At 39.3% G+C, this 26598-nt stretch overlaps 2 protein-coding genes across 2 annotated transcripts; both read left to right on the top strand.

The window, feature by feature from the left end:
* Positions 1-1793: 1793 nt before the first annotated feature.
* Positions 1794-3658, top strand: LOC146368914 (tripartite motif-containing protein 16-like). Its single transcript, XM_084911362.1, has one exon. It carries the CDS (start codon positions 1930-1932, stop codon positions 3559-3561), a length of 1632 nt encoding a protein of 543 aa, XP_084767488.1. The 5' UTR covers positions 1794-1929; the 3' UTR covers positions 3562-3658.
* A 3399-nt stretch (positions 3659-7057) lies between these two features.
* LOC146368913 (serine/threonine-protein kinase pim-1-like) lies at positions 7058-12605 on the top strand. Its single transcript, XM_084911390.1, has 10 exons — positions 7058-7274; positions 7760-9255; positions 9644-9880; positions 10006-10131; positions 10255-10349; positions 10486-10533; positions 10618-10836; positions 10926-11106; positions 11193-11363; positions 11453-12605. The coding sequence occupies exons 2-10, from the start codon at positions 9195-9197 to the stop codon at positions 11542-11544; spliced, it is 1230 nt and encodes a 409-aa protein (XP_084767516.1). The 5' UTR covers positions 7058-7274; positions 7760-9194; the 3' UTR covers positions 11545-12605.
* The last annotated feature ends 13993 nt before the right edge of the window (positions 12606-26598 follow it).

The following is a 26598-nucleotide window of genomic DNA, read 5'->3' as shown; positions in this document are numbered from 1 at the left end:
AGGCCCACTTGGGAAAGTAAATCTGTTGGGCATTTTTCTTGGCCTTCAGACAATAATTCTGATTGCTACAGTGCCAGACAGGACAAAAAAAAAAAAAGTATTGATCATTTTGTGATAACGTGAACCCAGATGCAGACACAATGTGAAGCACTCTCTTGAATTTCACAAACTTTATTTGCAAACAGGAAATACTTGGTCTGTGGCAAACAGGTAATCAACAATGAGACAGACTTGGGGAACGAGGGAGTTGCAGGGCGAAGGCACTGTGACACTGTGACCCTCTACAAAATGCCATGTTTAGAAAAGTTAGTGAAACAAACTGATCAGCCGTCTTATCCTGTCTTGTGATACAAAATACATCCTCTGTAATCTACAAGCGTGTAACCATTGTTATCCTTGAATCTGTGCATTGTCAGCCAAGATTGTTTGTTTTTATTTTTCCTTTTGACCAGATGCAACTGGTTTCCTGTGCCAACAACGTGTGGTGCTGTGGTAAAGAATAGAGAAGGCACACAGATTGAGCTGCTGTTATCTTCACAGGAAGGTTTGTTCTTCACAATAGTGTCTTTGAACAGCTTCAGGAATCATTACATTCAATGCAAAGGAAAGACCTTCTGCTTCAGTCCCATTTACAATACATGGCCACAGTTTCCTTTGCTAGAGTCTATATAAATCTCTCAGCACAACTCTGACAAAACATGCTGCTCGAGTCGATTCAAAATATTACAACTACAATATCTAACATTAAACTTTATCATATATAAAAATATAGCATTCTTTATAAAGACAGACACAAAACACACTTGTGCTCCCTGTACTTCCTTTTTAAATACATTTATAAAGCATATTAAATGAATCTGTTTTAATCATTTTAATACTTGTTACAGCACTAAATTATTTATGTGACGTGTTTCTAATGTACTGACAATGTAACTTCTTTTTTAATGGTTTCAATGGTATAAAACAAACACAGTCTCTCGTGTGGTTTAGGTTAACTGCCACACACACACACAAACACACGCACACAAACCCTATTCCACATTAGCCACTAAGCTAGCATTAGCATCACCTGCAGCTTTAACTCACAATTTTCCAAATAAACAACATTTTTCTATTTGTAAGGGGTGCAGTAAACATTTATTTTAATGCATATTTACTAACCTGTGGTAAAGAACAGAAAAGACATGAATGTTAAACTAGAGTTAGCTTCACAACAGGAAGGTTTATTCTTCCTCTGTGCCCCAAAACACTGCTCGATACAACCAGTGCGCTGTACGCCCTCTAGTGTTCGCATGTGTAATAGCATTACCTCAAACTGCCATAATTCAACAAGAATGTTTAAATGACAGGTTAACAAATACAAACATAATGAAAAATTTCTTGAAGGTGACTGTTTTTCTCTGATTATTTTCAATATTGTATTTTGAAAGAAGCTATTTTAAACTCTTTACATGTTCATCTGGCGAAAGAAAAATGATTTTCTTAAAACTAAAATAGATCGAGAAGTACGCTTTCATCAACTCATCTATACAAAGCATTTTGTTGAGGGTACAGCAGCCGTGGTAGTTTATCTTGAAACAACAACTGTAATCTCCATATATTTCAACTATTTCCTGGAAAAAAAAGTGAACTTTAACCTCAAAATAAGTAGTTTTATCTTAAGGAGGCTCTAATACTTTTTAATAAACAGACCACACCCTGGCTCTTGTCACTGCCAGGATATTTCTTTAGTGCCTCCCTTCACAGATGTGTCTTTATCAGGATGGGTCTAAACAACATGGTGTAAATGCAGTTGCTGGTGAGCCTCATTTCCTGTAGGAGGTGAACAAGAGCAGAGATCTGTTTCCCTTCAGAGCACAGAGGTTGTTTCTGTTCAGAGGAAGTGAAACTGTCTGACAGTCACTGAGAGACGGTGAAACGGCACAGCACATGAATCAAATGGATCAAACAAAATTCTGCTGTTCAGTCTGTTTGGATCTACTGAAGGATCCGGTGACTATTCCCTGTGGACACAGCTACTGCATGAACTGTATTAAAAGCTTCTGGGATGAAGAGGAAGAGAAGAAAATCTACAGCTGCCCTCAGTGCAGACAGACTTTCACAGCGAGGCCTGTCCTGGTGAAAAACACCATGTTAGCAGATTTAGTGGAGGAGCTGAAGAAGACTGGACTCCAAGCTGCTCCTGCTGATCACTGCTATGCTGGACCTGAAGATGTGGCCTGTGATGTCTGCACTGGAAGAAAAATGAAAGCCTTCAAGTCCTGTTTAGTCTGTCTGGCATCTTACTGTGAGAAACACCTTCAGCGTCATTATGATGTGGCTCCATTAAAGAAACACAAGCTGGTGGAGCCCTCCAAGAAGCTCCAGGAGAACATCTGCTTTCGTCATGATGAGGTGATGAAGATGTTCTGCCGTACTGATCAGCAGAGTATCTGTTATCTCTGCCCTGTGGATGAACATAAAGGCCACGACACAGTCTCAGCTGCAGCAGAAAGGACTGAGAGGCAGAGAGAGCTGGAGGTGAGTCGACAAAACATCCAGCAGAGAATCCAGGACAGAGAGAAAGATGTGAAGCTGCTTCAACAGGAGGTGGAGGCCATCAATCAGTCTGCTGCTCAAACAGTGGAGCACAGTGAGAAGATCTTCACTGAGCTGATCCATCTCATCCAGAAAAGAAGCTCTGATGTGAAGCAGCAGATCAGATCCCAGCAGGAAACTGAAGTGAGTCGAGTCAAAGAGCTTCAGGAGAAGCTGGAGCAGGAGATCACTGAGCTGAAGAGGAAAGATGCTGAGCTGAAGCAGCTCTCACACACAGAGGATCACATCCAGTTTCTACACAACTACCCCTCACTGTCAGCACTCAGTGAGTCTACAGACTCATCCAGCATCAATATCCGTCCTCTGAGCTACTTTGAGGATGTGACAGCAGCTGTGTCAGAGGTCAGAGATAAACTACAGGACATTCTGAGAGAGGAATGGACAAACATCTCACTGACAGTCACTGAAGTGGATGTTTTACTGTCAGATCCACCAGAGCCAAAGACCAGAGCTGGATTCTTAAAATATTCACGTGAAATCACACTGGATCCAAACACAGCAAATACATATCTGTTATTATCAAAGGGGAACAGAAAAGCAACAAGGATGGAACAACAGTCTTATTCTGATCATCCAGACAGATTCACTGAAAGGTCTCAGGTCCTGAGTAGAGAGAGTCTGACTGGACGTTGTTACTGGGAGGTGGAGTGGAGAGGGAGAGGAGTTTATGTAGCAGTCTCATACAAGAATATCAGCAGAGGAGGACGGGGTAATGAATGTGGATTTGGACGTAATGAAAAATCTTGGGCATTAGATTATCACAACAACAGTTATACATTTTGGTACAACAACATCCAAACTCGTGTCTCAGGTCCTCGTTCCTCCAGAGTAGGAGTGTACCTGGATCACAGAGCAGGTATTTTGTCCTTCTACAGCGTCTCTGAAACCATGACTCTCCTCCACAGAGTCCGGTCTGGACCTGAATGTGGTCTACATTCACTCAGCCGCTCTATGCTGGACTGAGGCTTTACAATAATGTATTTATAATCTCTTCTGGGATGTGGGTTGAAAACTCTGCTGAGTTGACGAAACTGAAGTAGACTGAAGTCTTTCATATTGTGGGTTTAAATCTGTATTTTAGTTTCATTTTATTTTCTCTCCATCATTTCTGCACAGAGATCAGCTGTCAGTCAAACATTATGGGTGGTACCTCCACATCTTCTAGTTGTTCTCTTGGTGTTTCTGAGATTTTAAAGGAGATCTTTCCTGTGACTGTTTATGGAGGCTATCACTGCTCATCATCATTTTGATTTACTAAAATATTTCTCCACATGAAAATGTAAACTTCTCTATCCTCTAAATGTTTCTGGAATATTTGTATTGAAAAATTTTGACATTTCTCTTTATGAGTATGGCAGACCATGTGTGTGTGTTTGTGTTTGTTTTTGTCAAAATCATCAAACAAATGAGGAAAAACTGTGATTTTAATGAATGAATTCATATATTGTGTTGATGTTTTATTGTGTGAATAAACTGGAAGGTTTGACTATAAATCAAACTTTGAACAAAGTCTTTTCTTCTGTCTTCATTCCAGGATCTCACTCAAATCTGATGCAGAAAATATGAAACTAATCTGAGAGAATAACTGAAGCAGTTTTCCTCCTGAAGCATCACAAAGTTCAGAGTTCATGTTTAGAGCAGAAGATTCAGCAGTCGCTCTGTGACCTTTCAACTTTCTTCACTAAAACAGCTTCATTACAGAGAAACAAGTCACATTTTCTTGATGTTCTTAAGTCCTTTAAAATGTGTTTAATGGTCCTTGAATGCAGCATCAGTGCCGCAGGTTTAAAAGGTCACTTTCTGTTGTGTTCAAAGATTTCCTTCAGATATGGTCTTTAATCAGTAAAGCCAGTGATACAGCAGTGTCATTAGCTGTGTTATTGGCACCAGGCTGTGTTTATGTATGTGTTTAATTCTGTCTGAGGATGTCTTCAGCATGAAATGATCATTTGCTCAGCTGCTGTGTCTCATCTCTTATCAGACATTGGTTGGAACAGAGTTTTGTTGCTGACCATCTGACAAGAGGGTGAAGAAAAGCTTCAGGCTTCATTTGGACACTACGTTGGACAGAAGTCTCCACAAAAATGACTCAGAAACACAAATATTATTAATGAAAGTCCAAATGTCAAAAAGGGGTCATACATGAACCTGAGAAATGTCCTTGAACATTTGAACATGAGTCAGAGGGTTGTCAGGTTTCTACACTGCATCGTGGCATCAAGCCTGAGATGTCTGTGTAAACAAGTATGGAGGACACAAATGCACAGACGCAGTCGAGCTGTTTACTGCTGATGAGGAAGGAAAATAGTCTATTGGATATTAAAGCAGCATTTATTAGAGTAAGAACAGATACTTGTGTCCTTCATTTGATCCCCGTCAATTTACAGAAGACTTAAGGACCCTTTGACTTCTAACATACAGCTGCATGTTTACAATTTTATTATTTTTTTATTGATTTCTAGCAAAGCGAGACTTTACTGATTAAAGACATATAATCAGACATATTACTGTTACTTTCTGAAAAAGACTCACATAAAGCAGATTTATCACAAGCAAACATCAAGACACATCCTTCATGGCTTAAAGTTGCAGTGGGACTCTTTCGCCATCTGGTGGTTGTAACAGTTATGACAACTGTTCCTGCATATAGGGAGTGCAGAATTATTAGGAAAGTTGTATTTTTGAGGAATAATTTTATTATTGAACAACAACCATGTTCTCAATGAACCCAAAAAACTCATTAATATCAAAGCTGAATGTTTTTGGAAGTAGTTTTTAGTTTGTTTTTAGTTTTAGCTATTTTAGGGGGATATCTGTGTGTGCAGGTGACTATTACTGTGCATAATTATTAGGCAACTTAACAAAAAACAAATATATACCCATTTCAATTATTTATTTTTACCAGTGAAACCAATATAACATCTCCACATTCACAAATATACATTTCTGACATTCAAAAACAAAAACAAATCAGCGACCAATATAGCCACCTTTCTTTGCAAGGACACTCAAAAGCCTGCCATCCATGGATTCTGTCAGTGTTTTGATCTGTTCACCATCAACATTGCGTGCAGCAGCAACCACAGCCTCCCAGACACTGTTCAGAGAGGTGTACTGTTTTCCCTCCTTGTAAATCTCACATTTGATGATGGACCACAGGTTCTCAATGGGGTTCAGATCAGGTGAACAAGGAGGCCATGTCATTAGTTTTTCTTCTTTTATACCCTTTCTTGCCAGCCACGCTGTGGAGTACTTGGACGCGTGTGATGGAGCATTGTCCTGCATGAAAATCATGTTTTTCTTGAAGGATGCAGACTTCTTCCTGTACCACTGCTTGAAGAAGGTGTCTTCCAGAAACTGGCAGTAGGACTGGGAGTTGAGTCCAGTCCCAGTAGGACTGGGAGTTGAGCTGCATTTACTCCTTATGCAGCATAAGGAGTAAATACAGAATATTAACCAAAGTTGTGATTAAAACACCTTTTACAAATGCACAAAAAAACCCAAAAAAGAAGTCTTTCTACCTTCTGCAAAGTTCATCGCCCCAGAAAAGACAAGAGCAGCAAATTCTCCGACACTGAAACCTGCAGCAGCGACACACATCTCAATGGCCTGTGTACAGCAGGAAACAAGTCAAAAAAAATAAAAATAAAAATGTAACAGCCTCCCGATTATGACCGATATATCATTTATGTCACTGATACATCCGTAACTGAAATTAACTCAGAACAATTTGTTTATTTTTTTAAATGGTCATTCAGAATCAGAAGATTATTTACGTGGTGTTTTTGGTGGGAGTGAAACAACAATCTACTGATAAAAACAATAAAAACAAGATGTGATAATAAGAAATAACCACTGTTGGAAGCCTTATTTACTCTATCGCCTTAATCAGGTGCAGTAATTAAAGTTGAAATGAGAAACTTTGCATTTGAAAGATGCTCTTCTACTGGGTGCTCAAAATGCTTTCTTACAACAAGCATCATTCATCCACACCTTCATACATAATGTGCGCACATTTTAAATATAAATTAATATTACTGTAGCAGTATTTTTTTATTTTTATTAAAAAGATAAAATGGCCACATTTAAGAAGGCAGGACCTGCAGTTATTGTCCTTTTTCCAGACATTTATCTGGCACTTACTTTGGGGTTTTCTTGGTTGAGTCTCTCCACAGCAGCCAGGGAGGTGACAAACACCACCGGCTGACAGTGAACCGTTTTCTGCAGCTCAAATTCAAATTCAAATTTTATTTGTCACGTACACAGTCACACACAGTACGATATGCAGTGAAATGCTTAGACAACTGCTCGTGACCTAAAGAAAAAAAGTGACAGTGACACATGAAAGGCAGTCGCGTTTTAATCAGTAGAGATGAAAGAGCAAACCATGTACCGTAGTTTTGATTTATTTATTTTTAGCACAACACCAGAACAACCCCACGTGCCCATAATTTGCGGTACTTCAGAAAAAAAGGAGTGAACATAAAAGGGAGTAAAATGTTGTGTCAGGTAATTTCAAATGCAGCATTTCTATCACCTCAACAAACACTAACTGTGTCACAGTGTGTTGCTAGCTAAAGCTCCACTTGCTGTATTTCACAGGAAGAGAAAGAGTGAGAGCTAACTTCACTCAGAGATATAGAAAGAAAGAGAAAGAAACCAGGCTGTATTTAAAGGTAAGGACTGCTTAGTGATATTTGATAAAATGTAATTGTATTTTAACAGGGACATAAAGTGCTTGTCTTACTCCCTTCTTCTAGCTCGAAATTACTTGCCAAGTGGTAAGGACCGTTCATGGTCACACGGTGAGAACATTGGTGTTGACTATGAAGAGATATGGTCAGACAGGGGAGGGGCCAGTCAGATTTATCAACTCAACCTCCTTAAAGCATGGAGAGAGGCTGAAACCAATCTCTGGTGAGCCCGGTTAAGGAAAGAGATGAGTTGGTGCCTGAGATGCCAAATTCCAACATCCTCATTCCCGCCATTGAGATAACACTCTCACACAGGCCCAGAGAGCAGATGTTGCTGCATTGCAGATGTGTTATACCCCCTGCCCAGCCGAATGACTCTCAAAAAGAAAACTTTGCAGAAAATCAATGTGATTGCTTGGATCACTGGAATTATCATCTCGATATCTCTTGTCCTTCTTTCATTTCAGACGTCTTGAAAACAAGTTTTAACAAAGTCCTGGAGAAGTGCCCAATGCTGGAGGACCTCCTGCTTTACCCCTGGCTCAGATAAACTCCTCTCTGACACAAACACACACGCATACTGAATTCACATCTTGCCATACAAATGTGATACAGTAACCAACTTTCTTTCTTTCAGAAAAAAAGAAAATTGGGAGATTCAAAATTTTCCTCACAGTAATGTTTGCATCAGTCTATCAGATGAATCCCCTCCAAGTCCAATATTTACATCAGTTACAGTGATAATGCTTGGTGTCTACTTTCAGCCACCGCAGTAGAATGCCAGGAATGAATCTCATTGAAATTGTAGTTGCATTTGCTATTTAATTTAATTGTCATGGATGATACACAGACAACCCAACAGCAAACAGAGGGAAACAATGGGCTTAAATACACAGAGGGATAAATGAGGGAATAAGACACAGGATGAGAGCACAGCTGCGAGAAATCACAAACAACAAGACCATGGGGAAGGAAAACTGAAAACACTAACATAGTCTAAGGAGCTTAGAAAGAAAACGTCTGGACTTCTTTAAGTTGCTTGAAGACGTTCAAGCAAAGTTTAAGTTCTTTTCATCCGAGAAGGTGAAACATCTTCAAGCAACTTCAAGTCCAGACGCTTTCTTTCCAAACTCCTTAGACTACGATGACCTAGATGACTGAGAACCTTCACAGACATGAAAACACTAACATAGCACACAAGACCATCAAAGTAAAACAGCAAACAAGAGACTTTTACAAAGACACAGAGTTGACACAGAGACATGACTGACTGGGGAGAAATTGGGGAACATGGAAACAAGAGTGACTAGACATGACACGTGGGACACAGGGGCAAGGCAAAGTAACAGAAACCTAAAGCCTAAGAATATAACACAAGAAGAAAACAATAAAGAGAACCAAAAACATACTTAAGAATAATCAATGAATATAAATGAACAAACACAAAACACTGGGTCACAGACTCAGTACCATGACAGTTAAATGTACATAATAAATACTTTAAATCAGATGACAATGTAGCTGACACTGTGTTTATTAGTGTGTGGTCAACCACAAATCTTCATACTGTCATCCATACATGAGGTCTTTATACAAACGATGAAAGATAATGAAAGAAACTGTTTAATTGATATGAAATGATTGAATTATATGAAATATTATGGCTTTGTCTGCCAGTGTTTTTCTGTAAACTACTTTGAACTACTGGCAGTCAGTGAAGTCACTGAAAGGCAAGATTCTATGTTGTGTTGCCGTAGTTTCCAGAGTTTACTTATAAAGCTCACTAACAGAATTCAGTTAGAAAAGTCAAGCATTTGAAGGGCGCACATTTGAAGGAATATTAACTCAATATTAACTCATTACGGTTTACATTTTCGAGTTTAAAAGTTCTCCGAAATTACAATGAAAAAGGAAACAAGAAAAATTACCACTCCAGCCGATAAGAAAGATTCAGGAGATCAAGGTAAGTAAAATAATAAAATCAAATCCTGGTAAAATCCAAATCCTAGAAATGTTGACACTGTGTGAATCATTTTTGGAGCAATTGAATCATATGTTTGATTGAAAATAGCTTTAATACAAGATGTCTAATCAAAGAAAGGTTACCGGTCTTTTGGTAAAATAATGTAATAAGTTTATTCTTGGACTCAACAGTAAAAACAGACCAACAAGTGTCATCAAGATCTAAGACTTAGTAAACCTAGTATCAATTCGCACTGGTCAGTTTTTTTATCCCAAGAATAAACTTGTGATAATTTAAGCAAAAGCAATTTCAAATTCTTTGCCATCAAACTGCTTCCAGTCCTGATGTCGGGGACTCTTTTTCACCACTGTGTTGTTGTCGTTTATAGATTGTAAGAGCAGGACTGCTAAAAGAAAGGCCAGTCCTGAAAAGAAGACCCCAATAAAAAGGAGGAGGGTCGCTGAGCAGGCTGGTCCTTCCACCAGCTCAGATGTGGTCAGAGGAGTGAAGCGCAAGGTTGTGCAAGATGAAGAGGGCACAACAAAGAAAGCAAAGAAGGCTAAACTTCTCGACCATATGAGCGGTGACAAGGAGCAAGCATCCTCCTCGTTGGACTCTGGTAAAGGTAGGCTAATTAGTTGAATAAGGGGGTAGATTAAGTGTGGTTGCTAGGTTTAAGATATTAGTGTTTAGTGTTTGTGTCTATCATCCAGTGAGCTGATGTGCTTTTGGTGTTTTCCACATCTCCAGACTTGAACAACAAACAGGTGTGCGCAAAAAATGGCAAAAGAAAGGCCGCGGGAGACAACAGAGAGTCACCCAAGAAAAAAAAAAGGAATGTGGACCAGGACAAAAAATCAGTGGCAGACCAAAAACGTAAGTAGCAAGCAGCTTGGGTTTTATATTCAGGGGAAGGGCAAAAGGAACATTTAGGCTACAGAGGAGAGTAATTTGTGTCACAGCTGTAATAAAACAAGATTTGTTGTTTTGTCTGTTCAGGTGAATTCCAAGCCAGATATGTGGAGGAGCACCAGCTCGGAGAAGGAGGCTGCGGAGCAGTGTTTGCTGGCTACCGGATAGAAGATCGTTTTCCAGTAAGTGTTCAGATGATGGTAGTAAGACAGGCAGTAACGCAGATAATGGATAATATCGTAAACTGAGACGTCTGCTGTGTTTCCACCTTTCATTATGTCATACTGAGGAAATGCTCACCAATGCTCTGTCTTCTAGGTTGCCATCAAACACATTCCCAAAAATAAAGTCTACTGCAAAGTGGCGGTAAGCGTCCAACACTTGAATCAGTTTTACATTACTGGATTGAATGCGGCGTTCCTCATCATCCACTTTGTTGTAATATTTCAGGATGAAAGCGGGAAGAAGCTCTCAGTGGAAGTGGCCATTATGGTTAAACTTGCAGGTGAAGCAGAAGGGTCAGTGGGAATATCAGCACCTGTGTCCTTGCTGGAGTGGTTCGACCTTGGCAAAGAGCTGATCCTGGTGCTGGAGAGACCTGTCCCCGCTGTGGACCTGCAAAAATACAAAGCAGAAAATGGAAGAACTTTACCAGAGGACAAGGCCAAGGTAGGTTGACTGGGAGAGCCTTAGACTGTACAGCATTCAATCAAGGCAGAAAAGCATTAACTCATTATTGTGTTTTTCATCTTTTCCAGGTCATTCTGAAGCAACTAGTTGATGCTGTAAAGGAACTTGAGGATAAACACATCTTTCATCGGGACATCAAGGGAGAAAACATTCTGATTGAGACCGGCTCAGATGTGCCTCGAGTTCGCATCATTGACTTTGGACTGAGCTGCTTTGTTAAGCAGCGATCTCTGTATCGCATCTTCTATGGTAACATATTCTGCTCCTGCTTTTCACAGATGTAACAATTTGTGTCTTTTGTTTTAGAAGAAATTGTAATTGTGTCTGTTTGTTAGGCACTCCTCTTCACACCCCTCCCGAGTGGTACAGGAGGAGCTGCTACAGGTGTGGACCCACCACGGTGTGGCAAATGGGAGTGGTGTTGTATGAAGCGCTTCATGCACGGGACTTTAGTACCGAGAGGTTCCTCACAAAGAAACTGAGCATCAAAAAGCGTCTGTCCACAGGTAAGAAAACTTCACACTTCCAGATTCACTGATGCCTTGGATCACTAGAACTATCATCTTCATCTTTTTGATCTTTTCTTTCTTTCAAGAATGCCGGAATTTCTTGGACGCATGTTTAGCTATAGTCCCGGAGAAGCGCCCAACACTGGAGGAGCTCCAGCTTCACCCCTGGCTAAGATAACACACACAAACACACAATTCACACCTTATCATATAAGTATGATACATTGTAGTAACTTCCTTTCTTTTTTCTGTTGGACAGGAATAGATAGAATGGGTCAATCTTAAAAAATAAATAAATAAAAATGTAGCTTTTTTGGAGTTCCTGTAACCCCCCCAGCCATCCCAGGAAAGGGGATCTCTCTTTGAATGGGCTTTCCCGAGGTTTCTTCCCATCGATCTGGCCCCCTGGGGAGTTTTTCCTCGTCTTCATAGAGAGCTTGGGCTGGGTCAGGAGCTCCATCAAAACTGTCTTTATTTGATGACTTTAATGTCATCAAATAAAGATGTGTTTTACTTAAAGTAAAATTTGATCAAAATAAAACTTGTTTAATTCATCTTTGCTGAGGATTCTCCTTCATTACTATTTTGTTTTGTTTTTTTTTACCCATGGTGCATTTTGACAAATAAGAAAACTGAATCAGGTTAAAGTGTGCACAAAGACAGTCACACTGCAAATGATCTGAAGACTTGCATCTGTTGCTCTAACCCCCAACTAGTTTAGACAGATTTCCTGGTTCTACCAGAGGTTTTTTCCTTCAAGAAGGGAGTTTTTCCTTCCCACTGTTGCTGAGTGTTTGCTCATAGTGGGTTGTAAAAGCATAAAAGTTAATAAGAGGCATTCATAGCAGAGTTATCACAGCGGGAACTATATAGCTTAAATGTACAATTTCTACAGGACGAATTATAACTTCATTATGTATAAAAGCTCCTGTGGATAATTACTCCTATTTGTAACTTTACACAAGAGAAAGTTTGCTGTCACACTATTTATAACAGGTTGGATTTTGTCCTCTGAGTTGAGCCTTTGGTTGCAGTTTATTGAAGAATTTCCTCTAAAGTAGCTGTTGATAAAGATTTAAAGTCCTGTTTATATACAGAAATATGCTTTAGTTCATGTTTTTTTACATGTCTGCCTCAGTGGATCAGTAGAAGATCTGGCACAGGAAACTAGATGATGAAAAAAGGGTACGAATACACATATATATCTATATCTATATAGATACAGATATATATACACACACACACAGGTTGCAACGTAGTATTTTTATTTTTTCTTAGCATTTCTTTAACGTCTTGGTGAAAAAGAATACCTGCATTTGTGTGTAAAGAAATGTTACATATATACTAAAAACAGTTGGAAAAAAGAACTACAAATTTGGAAAGGAATTTATTCATGTTCTTACTCATAGATGGAGTACATGGTTTAAAAAACACTGAGGAAACAGATATGAGGCGGCTGTATCAACATAAAAACATTAATACAGTTAAAAATGAATAAAAAGTTGCACGCTTAAACTTATTTCTCTACAGTTTGTACAATTAATCCATGTAACAATAGGTTCTCTCTTAATATAGTAGTTAATTAAAATATCTTTACATAAAAATACATTTTTAAGTACTCTCCGGTGGAAGTCTGTTGTGGCTTATGTTTCTAAATGACACAACCATAAAGCAGCCCACAGAATATACAAATATGTCTTTGATAAGTGAATGTTGGCTCCCACAATGGCCTGTTAAGTTATTGCAAAAATAATTTACTGCATAATATGTCAGATTAGAACATGTTATAAGCACAAAACTGAAGGGGAAACAATAAAAACAAAAATTAAAAAACAAATACTAAATTAAGTTAAAGGATATTTCTTACTATACTATATAATTGTATAATGTTGCGTTTGATTGCAAAAGAAAACCCACCAAGAAAAAAAGAAAGAAAGAAAAAGAGAGAATAGAGTTTGATTTATTCAAAACACATTCTTTTCTTTTATTTAAGCTGTAGCGAGATTCAAATGGACAAAAGAGAAAGAAAAATATTACAGATTTGTTTTATTAATCATGAATAAACTTTATTATACACAACTCTAAATTTCAGTTGGTCTTAGTCAGATGTGTTTTTAATTAAATCCTGCAACACTGTGCTCGCTGCCATCACTTTATATCTTAGTGTGCAATTCAAATATATACTTATTACAATATTTTTCCCCCTTAACTCTCAACTCGCGTTTTTAAAATGTCTGTGATCATATTTGTCCGTTGACTTCTGTCTGGGCCTCGAACGATTCATCAGACAGGTTGGCAGCCTCCAACTGATGCTCCAGACTTTCATCATCGCCTCTATTCTGATCAACTCTTATCTTAAACTTAGTGATGAACTCATTACTGGCCAGCGCGCCCTCCTTTTTAGGGCATGTGGGCTTTGATAACAGCCGGCTTTCCAGTCACTCTGCAAAGAAAATTCACAAAACATTTCTTATTTGGTAAGCTTGTTAACAAATTTTAGCTCAGTTTTGCTGAAAGTTATAGCATGCATCAGGTAAGAAGCAATTGGTTTTTAAAAAGCATATACATTCCCCAAAACATTTTTATTATGTGCATTTTGGAGAATAAAAGATTGTACACAATTTCCCTTTTTAAAGTAAAAAGATTATTAAGTCTAATTCTTACTTATTCAGTAGATTAAAGTATTGAAACATCATTATTCATAAAATATGCACATTACAAAATTAAAGTTATTCAAAAATTACTCAAGTACTTACTCCAATACTCACATTATTCAAGTACATTTAATTTTTGCCAATGTAATGTCACATAAAATCTTAATCTGAATAAGGGATTTGAACCCCACTGTCACGGCCAGGGGATCAGCAGGCCGCTGACTAGTAGTGTTCTCTCTCTTGCTCTCTCTCTCTCTCTCTTGCTCTCTCTCTCGCTCTCTCGCCAGGGCGGAACTCATGGTGGGTTCACGCCCTCGGCCCACGCCCCTCTGAAGAGGAAACACCTGGGCCTCATCAGTGCAGCCAGCATTTAAGCCAGGGAGTGGCTTCTACTCATCGCTGGATCGTTGTGTGTGACTCGCGTCAGTGCAGCCCGGCTCTGAGCAAGTTCTCTTTTGCTTCCCTGTGCAAAACCTCTAACGTGTGTTTCCTTCTGTACATAGATCCCCTGGACCCGACTCTGCATTCCCCGAGCGGATTCCCTTTTTGTGTGAGTGTTTGGAGAGAGAGTCAGAAGAGGAGCAAGTGTCTTTTCCCTACCTGGATTTCCCCGGAGCCTTTTCCCTGTCACCGCTTTGTATATAGCACTATCCCCTGCACTGTTTGTATATACACCTGGTGGAACTGTAATAAATACTGTCTGTGCCTCTGAGTCCTGCGTGTGAGTCCTCAAGCGAACCGTGACACCCACACAGATGAGAGCTTAGCAGTGAAGCTCTCTCTTAAAATTTGAGTTATAAAGTCAGAAGTTATCACTGACAGAGATCCATGTTCTTTTAACATAAGAAAGAATATTTGCTGTATTGACATTAATCCAAGCCCTTAAAACGCCATTTTGGATTAAGCATTTCCTTTTAGAAAAGTCTTCAATGAGCAGGAAGCTCCAGTACTGAAAAAGAAGCCAACATCAACTGCTAAACGTGCTAAAAGTAAGTAAGTCCCCGTAGACTCCTATGATCAAAACACATACAGTATAAAAGTTATAGGTTACAGATCTGAAAAGTAAAACAAATGTCAAAGTGCAAAAAGACTTATGGTCCCATAGAAGTCTATTCCATTTGCCTGGAATTAGGTGAACACCTTTGTGACAAATTTAATGGCTCAGTCATTTGTTTCATGTCATATTTAATAAAAGACTGACATGGTGGCATGTTGAATTGTCCATTTTGCACATATTTGGTCATTCTAAGCGTCAGAAGGGGAAAGATCATTCTGGGAATGCCTACTGGCGAAGGACGTGTGACTGACAAGTCCAGTGTGTGAAGTTTAACTACAGTCTAAGGAGCTTGGAAAGAAAAGCATCTGGACTTCTTTAAGTTTCTTGAAGAGCGTTTCACCTCTCATTCAAGAAGCTTCTTCAGTTCTCTGAAGAAATTCTGAACTGAAGAAGCTTCTCAGATGAGAGGTGAAACGCTCTTCAAGAAACTTAAAGAAGTCCAGATGCTTTTCTTTCCAGCTTCATTAAAGAAACACAAGCTGGTGGAGCCCTCCAAGAAGCTCCAGGAGAACATCTGCTCTCGTCATGATGAGGTGATGAAGATGTTCTGCCGTACTGATCAGCAGAGTATCTGTTATCTCTGCTCTGTGGATGAACATAAAGGCCACGACACAGTCTCAGCTGCAGCAGAAAGGACTGAGAGGCAGAGAGAGCTGGAGGTGAGTCGACAAAACATCCAGCAGAGAATCCAGGACAGAGAGAAAGATGTGAAGCTGCTTCAACAGGAGGTGGAGGCCATCAATCAGTCTGCTGATCAAACAGTGGAGCACAGTGAGAAGATCTTCACTGAGCTGATCCATCTCATCCAGAAAAGAAGCTCTGATGTGAAGCAGCAGATCAGATCCCAGCAGGAAACTGAAGTGAGTCGAGTCAAAGAGCTTCAGGAGAAGCTGGAGCAGGAGATCACTGAGCTGAAGAGGAAAGATGCTGAGCTGAAGCAGCTCTCACACACAGAGGATCACATCCAGTTTCTACACAACTACCCCTCACTGTCAGCACTCAGTGAGTCTACAGACTCATCCAGCATCAATATCCGTCCTCTGAGCTACTTTGAGGATGTGACAGCAGCTGTGTCAGAGGTCAGAGATAAACTACAGGACATTGTGAGAGAGGAATGGACAAACATCTCACTGACAGTCACTGAAGTGGATGTTTCACTGTCACAACCAGAGCCAAAGACCAGAGCTGGATTCTTAAAATATTCACGTGACATCACTCTGGATCCAAACACAGCACGGATATATTTGTTATTATCAGAGGGGAACAGAAAAGTAACATTAATGAATCAACAACAGTCTTATTCTGATCATCCAGACAGATTCACTGGATCGTGGTCGGTCCTGAGCAGAGAGAGTCTGACTGGACGTTGTTACTGGGAGATGGAGTGGAGAGGGAGAGTTTATGTAGCAGTTGCATACAAGAGTATCAGCAGAGCAGGGAGTGAATGTGTATTTGGACGTAATGACAAATCTTGGGCATTAGATTGTATCAACAACAGTTATACATTTTGGTTCAACAACATCCAAACTCCTGTCTCAGGTCCTCGTTCCTCCAGAGTAGGAGTGTACCTGGATCACAGAGCAGGTATTTTGTCCTTCTACAGCGTCTCTGAAACCATGACTCTCCTCCACAGAGTCCAGACCACATTCACTCAGCCGCTCTATGCTGGACTGAGGCTTTACGATAATTTAATTTATCCTGGAGACTATGCTGAGTTGATCAAACTGAAATAGACTGAAGTCTTTCATATTGTGGGTTTAAATCTGTATTTTAGTTTCATTTTATTTTCTCTCCATCATTTCTGCACAGAGATCAGCTGTCAGTCAAACATTATGGGTGGTACCTCCACATCTTCTAGTTGTTCTCTTGATGTTTCTGAGTTTTTAAAGGAGATCTTTCCTGTGACTGTTTATGGAGGCTATCACTGCTCATCATCATTTTGATTTACTAAAATATTTCTCCACATGAAAATGTAAACTTCTCTATCCTCTAAATGTTTCTGGAATATTTGTATTGAAAAATGTCGACATTTCTCTTTATGAGTATGGCAGACCATGTGTGTGTGTTTGTGTTTGTTTTTGTCAAAATCATCAAACAAATGAGGAAAAACTGTGATTTTAATGAATGACTTCATATATTGTGTTGATGTTTTATTGTGTGAATAAACTGGAAGGTTTGACTATAAATCAAACTTTGAACAAAGTCTTTTCTTCTGTCTTCATTCCAGGATCTCACTCAAACCTGATGCAGAAAATATGAAACTAATCTGAGAGAATAACTGAAGCAGTTTTCCTCCTGAAGCATCACAAAGTTCAGAGTTCATGTTTAGAGCAGAAGATTCAGCAGTCGCTCTGTGACCTTTCAACTTTCTTCACTAAAACAGCTTCATTACAGAGAAACAAGTCACATTTTCTTGATGTTCTTAAGTCCTTTACAATGTTTTTAATGGTCCTTGAATGCAGCATCAGTGTCGCAGGTTTAAAAGGTCACTTTCTGTTGTGTTGAAAGATTTCCTTCAGATATGGTCTTTAATCAGTAAAGCCAGTGATACAGCAGTGTCATTAGCTGTGTTATTGGCACCAGGCTGTGTTTATGTATGTATTTAATTCTGTCTGAGGATGTCTTCAGCATGAAATGATCATTTGCTCAGCTGCTGTGTCTCATCTCTTATCAGACATTGGTTGGAACAGAGTTTTGTTGCTGACCATCTGACAAGAGGGTGAAGAAAAGCTTCAGGCTTCATTTGGACACTACGTTGGACAGAAGTCTCCACAAAAATGACTCAGAAACACAAATATTATTAATGAAAGTCCAAATGTCAAAAAGGGGTCATACATGATCCTGAGAAATGTCCTTGAACATTTGAACATGAGTCAGAGGGTTGTCAGGTTTCTACACTGCATCGTGGCATCAAGCCTGAGATGTCTGTGTAAACAAGTATGGAGGACACAAATGCACAGACGCAGTCGAGCTGTTTACTGCTGATGAGGAAGGAAAATAGTCTGTTGGATATTAAAGCAGCATTTATTAGAGTAAGAACAGATACTTGTGTCCTTCATTTGATCCCCGTCAATTTACAGAAGACTTAAGGACCCTTTGACTTCTAACATACAGCTGCATGTTTACAATTTTATTATTTATTGATTTATTTCTAGCAAAGCGAGACTTTACTGATTAAAGACATATAATCAGACAGACAGTAATAAATAATCAAATACATCAAATTATCATCAATGTTTAAATAAAAGCAAGCATTGCAACAAACAAAACAACAATTCAACAGACAGTTCTATAAAACTGTGGATGATTCAAAGTGCTGCTATAACTGCACAACAAAACTGCAGTGAGTAAAGCTTTGGATGTTCAGTTTAGTTATAATGACAGTTAAACAACTAAAATACTCGATTAAGTAGGTGAGAAAAAGTTACATTTACTGGATCAGTTTAAGACCAAAATACATTTGAATGAATTACTGACATGGACACTTTGTGAAAAATTACTAAACAGTTCAGGCAAAATTTTACTAAAACCTTGAATTAAACTTTAAAGTTTACATTTCAAGCACATCTTGATGTTTTAATTTAAAATCCACTGTGACTGTGTACACAGGAAAGACTACAAAATAATGTTTTGTTTGTTTGTTTTTGTAAACATTGTGGAGCGATCTGCATTTGTTATTGCTAAATTTAAATATTTGTGTCTATTAAATGATCATGATGGCAGTAATGTCATATGAACATAGCATAGCATCTTTATTTATAATGCACTTTACATCCAACAATGTTGACCAAAGTGCTACAAATATAAAACAGAGAGAAAACAGTTTAAATTACATATAAAATATCTTAAAATTAAAAATAATATAATTAATAAGAAAACATATTAAGAGACATCAACAAGTCCTGCTGTGCTGAAAGCCAAGGTAAATAAATTTAAGATAAGATAAGATAAGATAACCTTTATTAGTCCCACACGTGGGAAATTTGTTTTGTCACAGCAGGAAGTGGACAGTGCAAAAGTTATATAGCAAAATTAGAATACAATAAGAATAAAATACTGTACACAATTGTACAGAATAGAACAAAATAAAATACTATATACAGTAGAATAAATAGAATAAAATATACAATAGGATAAAAATAGAATGCAAATGCTTTATACAACTGAGTAAAAATACAACTTTGTCAGAAAAAGAGTATTGCACTTAGTGTTATTGCACATGTGTGGATGTGTGTGTTTGATCAGTTGGAGTCTTTGTTGTGGAGTCTGACAGCAGTGGGGAGGAAAGACCTGCGAAATCTCTCCGTCCCACACCGTGGGTGCCGCAGCCACTGAAGGAGCTGCTCAGTGCTGTCACAGTCTCCTGCATGGGGTGGGAGATGTTGTCCATCAGGGACGACAGCTTAGCCACCATTCTCCTGTCACTCACCACCTCCACTGGGTCCAGAGGGCATCCTAGAACAGAGCTGGCCCTTCTAATCTAATATGTTTTAAGACGTGATTTAAAAACAGATAAGGAAGGTGCCTGTCTAACATGTAAAGGCAACTCATTCCACAATTTTGGTGCTGCCACATCAAACGCCCGATCCCCTCTGAGCTTACGATTAGTCCTAGGCACACTCAAGAGGAGCTGGTCTACCGACCTGAGGGACCGGGAAGGTATGAAGAAGCTCAGAGAGGTACAGAGGGGCAGCATTGGACAAACATTTAAAAACAAATAAAAGCAGCTTAAAATGGATCCTAAAATGCACGGGCAGCCAATGAAGTGAATATAAAACTGGGGTGATATGCTCGCATCTACGAGTGCCAGTTAAAAGGCGTGCAGCAGCATTCTGAACTAGCTGTAGTCGAAAAACAGAAGATCCACTCACCCCAAAATAAAGAGAATTACAGTAATCCAGCCGAACGGTTACAAAAGCATGGATTACTGTTTCAAATTGTTGTCTCGCAAGTAAGTGCTTAATTTTGGCCTCAGATGAAAGAAACTAGACGTTACAACCAACCCGATCTGGCTTTCAAGCTTAAGCTCAGAATCCATTTTAAAACCCAGATTAACAATCTCTGGTTTACAGAATGATTTCAGGGATTGCAAATCAACACACGGAACAGCAGTAGAGGCAGGTCTGAACACCATTACTTCAGTTTTAGAATCATTAAAACAAAGAAAGTTTAGCGCCAACCACGACTTGACGTCCTCCAGACATGTTTGCAAACGATTTACAGACGACCCATCTTTCTTTTTAAGAGGAACATAAATCTGGCAGTCATCTGCATAACAGTGAAAAGAGAGTCCGTGTTTCCTAAGAATTGAGCCCAATGGAAGTAAATAAAGCGAAAACAAGGCCCAGAATGGAACCCTGTGGTACTCCATGAGACAACGGAGCACGGGAGGACTCACAGTTTCCTAAGCGAACTGAAAAGGTTCGATTTGTTAAGTAAGACCTGAACCATTTCAGAGCCACACCTGTTACACCGACACACTGCTCCAAATGTGAGATTAAAATTTCATGGTCTACAGTGTCAAATGCAGCAGTTAAATCGAGTAAAATAAGAATGACACTTTCACCAGAATCACATGATGAAAATCTATCATTAAAAATTCTTAAAAGTGCTGATTCAGTGCTATGCATTGCTTTAAAACTAGATTGAAAAATCTCCTGAACATTTTGTGCATTCAAGTATGGGATCAATTGGTCATATACAATTTTTTCCAAGACTTTAGATAAAAAGGGCAGCTTAGATATTGGTCTAAAATTTTCAACAGCGTTTGTATCTAGCCCAGGTTTCTTAAGAAGTGGCTGCACAATTACATCTTTGAAATCCTTTGGAACCACACCTGAGGTAAGGCTGATATTTAAAATGGTTAAAATAGTTGGACCTATGGTAGAAAAAACTTCTTTCAGAAAACGGGGAGGGATAGCATCGTAAGGTGAGCCTACAGGCTTTAAATGATCCACCACCTCCTGTAGCTGAGCAAGAGTAACCAACTCAAACTGTTGCAAGACAGCTGAGAAAATTGGAAGATCAGAGGGGTCAGATGTGGGAAAAATAATCCGCGCCCTAGCCGAGGCTACCTTGTTTATAAAGAAGTGCAGAAACTTTTCACACATTTCATGTGAAGGCTCAAAACTAAGAGCAGAGGGAGGGCTTAAAATAGTCTCAATTGACTTAAACAATATATGTGGTTTCTGATAATTCACCATAATAATGTTTGCAAAGTATTTCCGCTTTGCTTCTTTATTGTAAGCTGATATAAGGCCCAGTGCTCTCTTAAATTTTGTAAGGAGACCAGTAAGTTATCTTTTTTCCATCTCCGCTCAGTCCTACGACATTCACGCCTCGCAGCACGGGTTTCATCATTCAACCAATGTTCAAACGTAGTCTTAGGATGCCTGATTTTTAGAGGGGCAACAATATCCAAGACAGTCTGACAAGTGGTATGAAACCAAAAACTGAGTTCCTCTACGTATTGGAGCGTCTCAGGCAGGGTTGATTTTAGCCCATTTTTGAATGAATCAAAGCCCCCCAAAGATTTCTTACTTCTCTGACAATATTTGCTGTTTGTGTGACACACTACTAAAAATGTAAAAAGCACACAGTACTTGGTTGAGACGTAACATTTTAACAACAAAAGTATAGATAACCCCTCCCCCCTCCCAAAATGGTTTGTTCCAGCTCGCCTCTCCCCTACTCTGGCTCTAGCACCCTTGGTGCCAGAGCTATGGTGGCTGAGACGCAGCGGAGCGGAGGTGTAAGTGCCTGGCTTAAAACAGGACATATTAGCTGCATTTAACCTTCAGTTACTCTTTATATAGTTAGGTAGGAGTCAGACCATGTTTCTTTTTAGCTGAAAAACATTACACCAGGTAACCTGCAGTGTTAAAAATGTGTTTTCCGACGATATTTGCTACCCTACAATCCGTCCTGCTCTGTAGTAAAATCAGCCACATTTGACCGCCCTGTTGCTCCCATTGAAAGTTATACAGCCTATTTAAAATCTAAAACTTAAAATTGTCAGTAGCCTGCTGCTGTTACCACTGTCCTGTTTGAAATGGAATGAGAGAAGCTGGTTATTTTGTCATATGTGCCGAAATTAAACCCAGGAGCCACATTCAGGTAAAAGTGTAAGAACAAATGATCCATCAATAAAGGATAATGTTGGATCAGTGTTTCAATATTTATATCTTTTATTAGATGTACATGTGGTTTGGTTATTTGCCTTTTGTTGAAAGTACACTGAGAGAGGACTTTTATTAGTGATCTTAATAAAAAAAAAATTTCATATTAAATTTTTTCATATTAATGTAATTTTTTCATCTAATTGAATACAATCTATTTGTGTATGATTGTCAGTCCAAAGAGGGAGAGAGGAGGAAAGAGGGGAACGTGAGGAGAAAGTACAAGGTCAGGAAGAACCAGGTAAGGAACCAGACAGGGAACAGTGACAGGCACAAGAGAAACTGTTAACCTGCTTGAGAGAGTTGACCACCAAAAGTGACAGACAGATTTGCCAACTTCAAGGTGAGGCGACATAGGTTAAAATAAAAGAAAACATCTGCAGAGCCATAGTAGTATCTGCAGTAAAGATCTTTTTCATACATAGTATACACCGTACCACAGGCAAAGTTGCCTCCATTTTTGTAATTTTATATCAATATTTTGTACATTTGTACATTTCAAGGACTCTATTTTTGGAGTGTATTTTTATATATCTGTATTGTATTATACACACACATTAAAAGTGAACCTCTGTCCAAAAAATGCACTCAGTTTACTTCTCATTTACTGTGAGCATCATTCTCCCTCAGTAATTACGGTTAGGATATGTTTTTTTTTTTATTTCAATCCATTCTTCATTTGCAGCATTTAAATAACCTTTATCTGATTTGATGGTTTTGTTATATACTTTAAAAACGTGTTTTGCTTTTCTTTCACAAATGTGGGGATTAAATTGTGTTAAAATGTACAAAACAGTGATGTCATGTTTTGTGACGAGGACCCAGACACAGAGAAACTTGATGAATTTAAGAATCTTATGATTTAATAAAGAAATTTAGAGACTTGCACAGAGATGGTAAAATTATGATGACTAATAACGGAGATGAAGACAACAGACGACAAGGACAGGGAGGAACAGGGGTTTAAATGCACCAAGGAGACACTCAGAGGAAACTCAGGACAACTGGAGACATTTAAGGATGCAGGGACTGACAGAGACAGGGAAGAAGTCTCATCGTGATGAGTAAAGTTTATCTTGCCTGGCTGGGCAGCTCTCTAGGTGCTCAGCCCCCTCAAAGCTCTGATCCACGAATCGCCCCTGGTCTCAGGAATGGAGAACTGATTATAGTAGGTGGAGAACCGTGCTGCAGTGGAAGAATTTAACAAACGAAATGTCTTAGCAGGGACATGCCCCCTGAATTCATTTCTAGATAAAGAGATGTCAAACAGAACCGGCATATGATCAGAGAAAACAGGATCAGAGACTTTCAGATTAAAAACAGGCAATAAGTGCGCTACAACCAGATCGAGAGTGTGGCCACACTGTTGCGTGGGTGCAGACACACATCGAACTAAATTAAAAGAATCAGTAAGATTCAAAAAGTCTTAAACCATCGGCTTATCTGGACAGCACACATGAATATTAAAATCCCCAACAATAAGAAAGGAGTCATATTTTATCGTGACTTCAGTTAGAAATGCAGCAAATTCCTTTATAAAGTCCTTACTGAATTTTGGGGCCCTGTATATTATTGTGCACAGTACAGGGGGAGAACAGGCTATAGAGATTGAAAATGTGACGTCATTCAGGGGCAAAACCGCAAAGGATTCTGGGAACGAGTGGCAAGCGGTACTAGCGCACGCAGGCTTTCACATGAAAACAGTCACACAGCGATAAAAAGAAACACAAAAAATGACAAAAAGCTGTTGTATTATTAACTGCAATAGCTGGTCGCATGACAGCCACGGGAAGCCGACGGTAAAGAGATCGGTTGTTATCGGATTACGTCGTGGAAGAGAAATTGTTTAACGTTTCCGAAGTAACAAAGAGGCGACGGATGGCCTGGATTGCAGACCAAATATAACGTTTCAGAACACTCCAGCTCACATGTTAGTCTGCTCCAAGCATTTCCACAAAGGTAAGTCTTCTGTTGTAGTTATTACGTAATTTATCATAACATCATTGTTGATGTAGGTTACAAATAAGTCTTATATTGATTTGAATTGAATTCGTTGCTGCTTTGTTCGCTGTGGCTTTGCGGGCTAATTTTTGCCAATTTTTGATGTGTTTTATAGAAAAATCAGCCTACAAAATGCTGGAATGCGATCCAGACTGGGCACCCTCTATCAACCTGGGTCATACCGAGTGTAAAGCTGCTACCACAGCGAGATTTGATCGGTTAAGAGAGAGAGCGATATCAAAACAGCCACAAAAAGTCTGCATATATGTGCCCAAGTGTTGTATTGAAGCAAGCAAGTGATGAATAACTGTTTTCCAGTATGTTGGTTTTTTTTCTCATTGTTGATTTGTTTTTCACCGAAGCAGCTAATAAAGCATGATGGAATACAAGTTTGCCTCTTTCTTGTAAGATTCTATAATAGAATGAAACAATAATGCCATTTATAAATAAAGAAAAAATGAATGAATTACAAAACACTTTTTTTCTATTAGATCTGAAAATGTTGTGTAACACTACAACCTGAAACAACAAATAGATTGTGTTGGCCTGTACAGGAGATAAAGAACAAAAATGTAACAACAGCAGTGAAATGGAATAGTCCAAATCACCAAAGTAAACTGGACCTGGGCTTGTTGCAGGGATCTAAAGTTACTAAACATTTTGTGAGTGTATGCACTCACACTTCACTCAGGATCATATAATATTAAATATGTGCATGATGAAAGTTGGGCAGCATGCTAACGTGCTTACTCCACTCTGTATGCTCGTATGGGTCTGACCCTTTCACTCCTTTGATTTTTTCCTCGTACTTTTTTTTTTTGGCCTTTTCGTCAAGTCTGTCTTCGTACGGACCTGCCGAGTTCTTCGTCGTTTTGTACATAACTGTTTTGGGGGTAAATAAAATGCAAGTAGGGATTAAAACCGCAGAATTAATGATTACCGGTGCTGGAAATGCTAGTGTTTGATGCAGTGTCTTGATGTTGTTGCCACTCGTACCCGGCATGCAATGCACGAAAGTCACGTGGTCTGTCAATCTCTATTTCAAACAGTAACAGTTAAAAACTGGAAAAATAAAATTCCAATGAAAGCTGTTTACACTTGTAGCGATCTCTGAAGATAGTAGCTACTCCTCCACCTCGACCAGATCTGCGTGGAACATTAAAATAGCAGCAAAAGTTCTGCAAAGGCGCTGGAATCACCAGCAGTTATCCACGTCTCAGTTAGGCAGAGAAAGTCCAAGTACTGTGACAAAAAATATTCCTTAAGGATAAAAGTCTTATTCGATACCGGCGTTTACCAGGCCAAATTTGGCCGGAGTTGAATAGTCACCAGACTTAGAAGCTCGTGCAACATAACGCAGGTTTTGCAGATTCACTCTGCGCTGCCATGGACAGGGAGGCAGGGGGTGGCCGGGCGGGAACAGCTCAGAGCCAGCGAGCGGCACCAGATACGTATAGGATGGCTTACGAAGATGCCAGGGAAAAGGGGGGCGACAGGCAACGCCAGGGACAGCAAAACCAAACGCCAGACAGGCCTTCAGTTTCACTAATCTCCCACTCCGTTTGCCGCGACGGCGACCTCGCTTCCGCAGAGACGGCACAGGTACACGGAGCAGGTGAGTAAGAACCAACGACAGGAGCGGAGGCGGTATTTTGTGTGCATTTCCCGGTCTACACACCGGCGTATTGGGGGATAGTCGAAGATCATAGACCAGCAGGGAGTCTACATCATAGCAGAATAAAAACATTAAAACAGAAATTTGGAGGAACAGACGGCAAGACATACACATCGGCGCCATCTTCGATCCAGCAATCTGCGATTTTCTGTTTGATTTAGTGGAGTCAGTTGTTCCCATGCATCATTCTGTAAGTGTGAGAATGAACTAAGATTAGAAAATGTCAAAATATAAAGTTTTATTTATTTTTATTCATCACAGCATCCTAAACTTTGCTGAACTTTTTGAAATATAAAATGAACTTGCTGAGTGTTGACTGTCATAACTCAAGAAAACTTAAACTGGGCTGACCCAGTTGAAACTAATTTTAACAGTTTAAACCAGTTAAACTAGTTTATCTGGGTCAGACTTGTTACTGCATGCTGTAACCAAACATACCACACCCTGCATCATGTGATTGGCTCTTGGTCGCTCTGTAAGAATATTTCTTTAGTGCCTCCCTTCACAGATGTGTCTGTATCAGGATGGGTCTAAACAACATGGTGTAAATGCAGTTGCTGGTGAGCCTCATTTCCTGTAGGAGGTGAACAAGAGCAGAGATCTGTTTCCCTTCAGAGCACAAAGGTTGTTTCTGTTCAGAGGAAGTGAAACTGTCTGACAGTCACTG

This window comes from Perissodus microlepis, chromosome 18 (genome assembly GCF_051167445.1).
Source record: "Perissodus microlepis isolate ML-2025 ecotype Zambia chromosome 18, ASM5116744v1, whole genome shotgun sequence".
NCBI classification, from domain to species: Eukaryota; Metazoa; Chordata; class Actinopteri; order Cichliformes; family Cichlidae; genus Perissodus; species Perissodus microlepis.
Note: the sequence above shows the minus strand (reverse complement) of the source record. Positions and strands in the feature narration are given on the sequence as shown.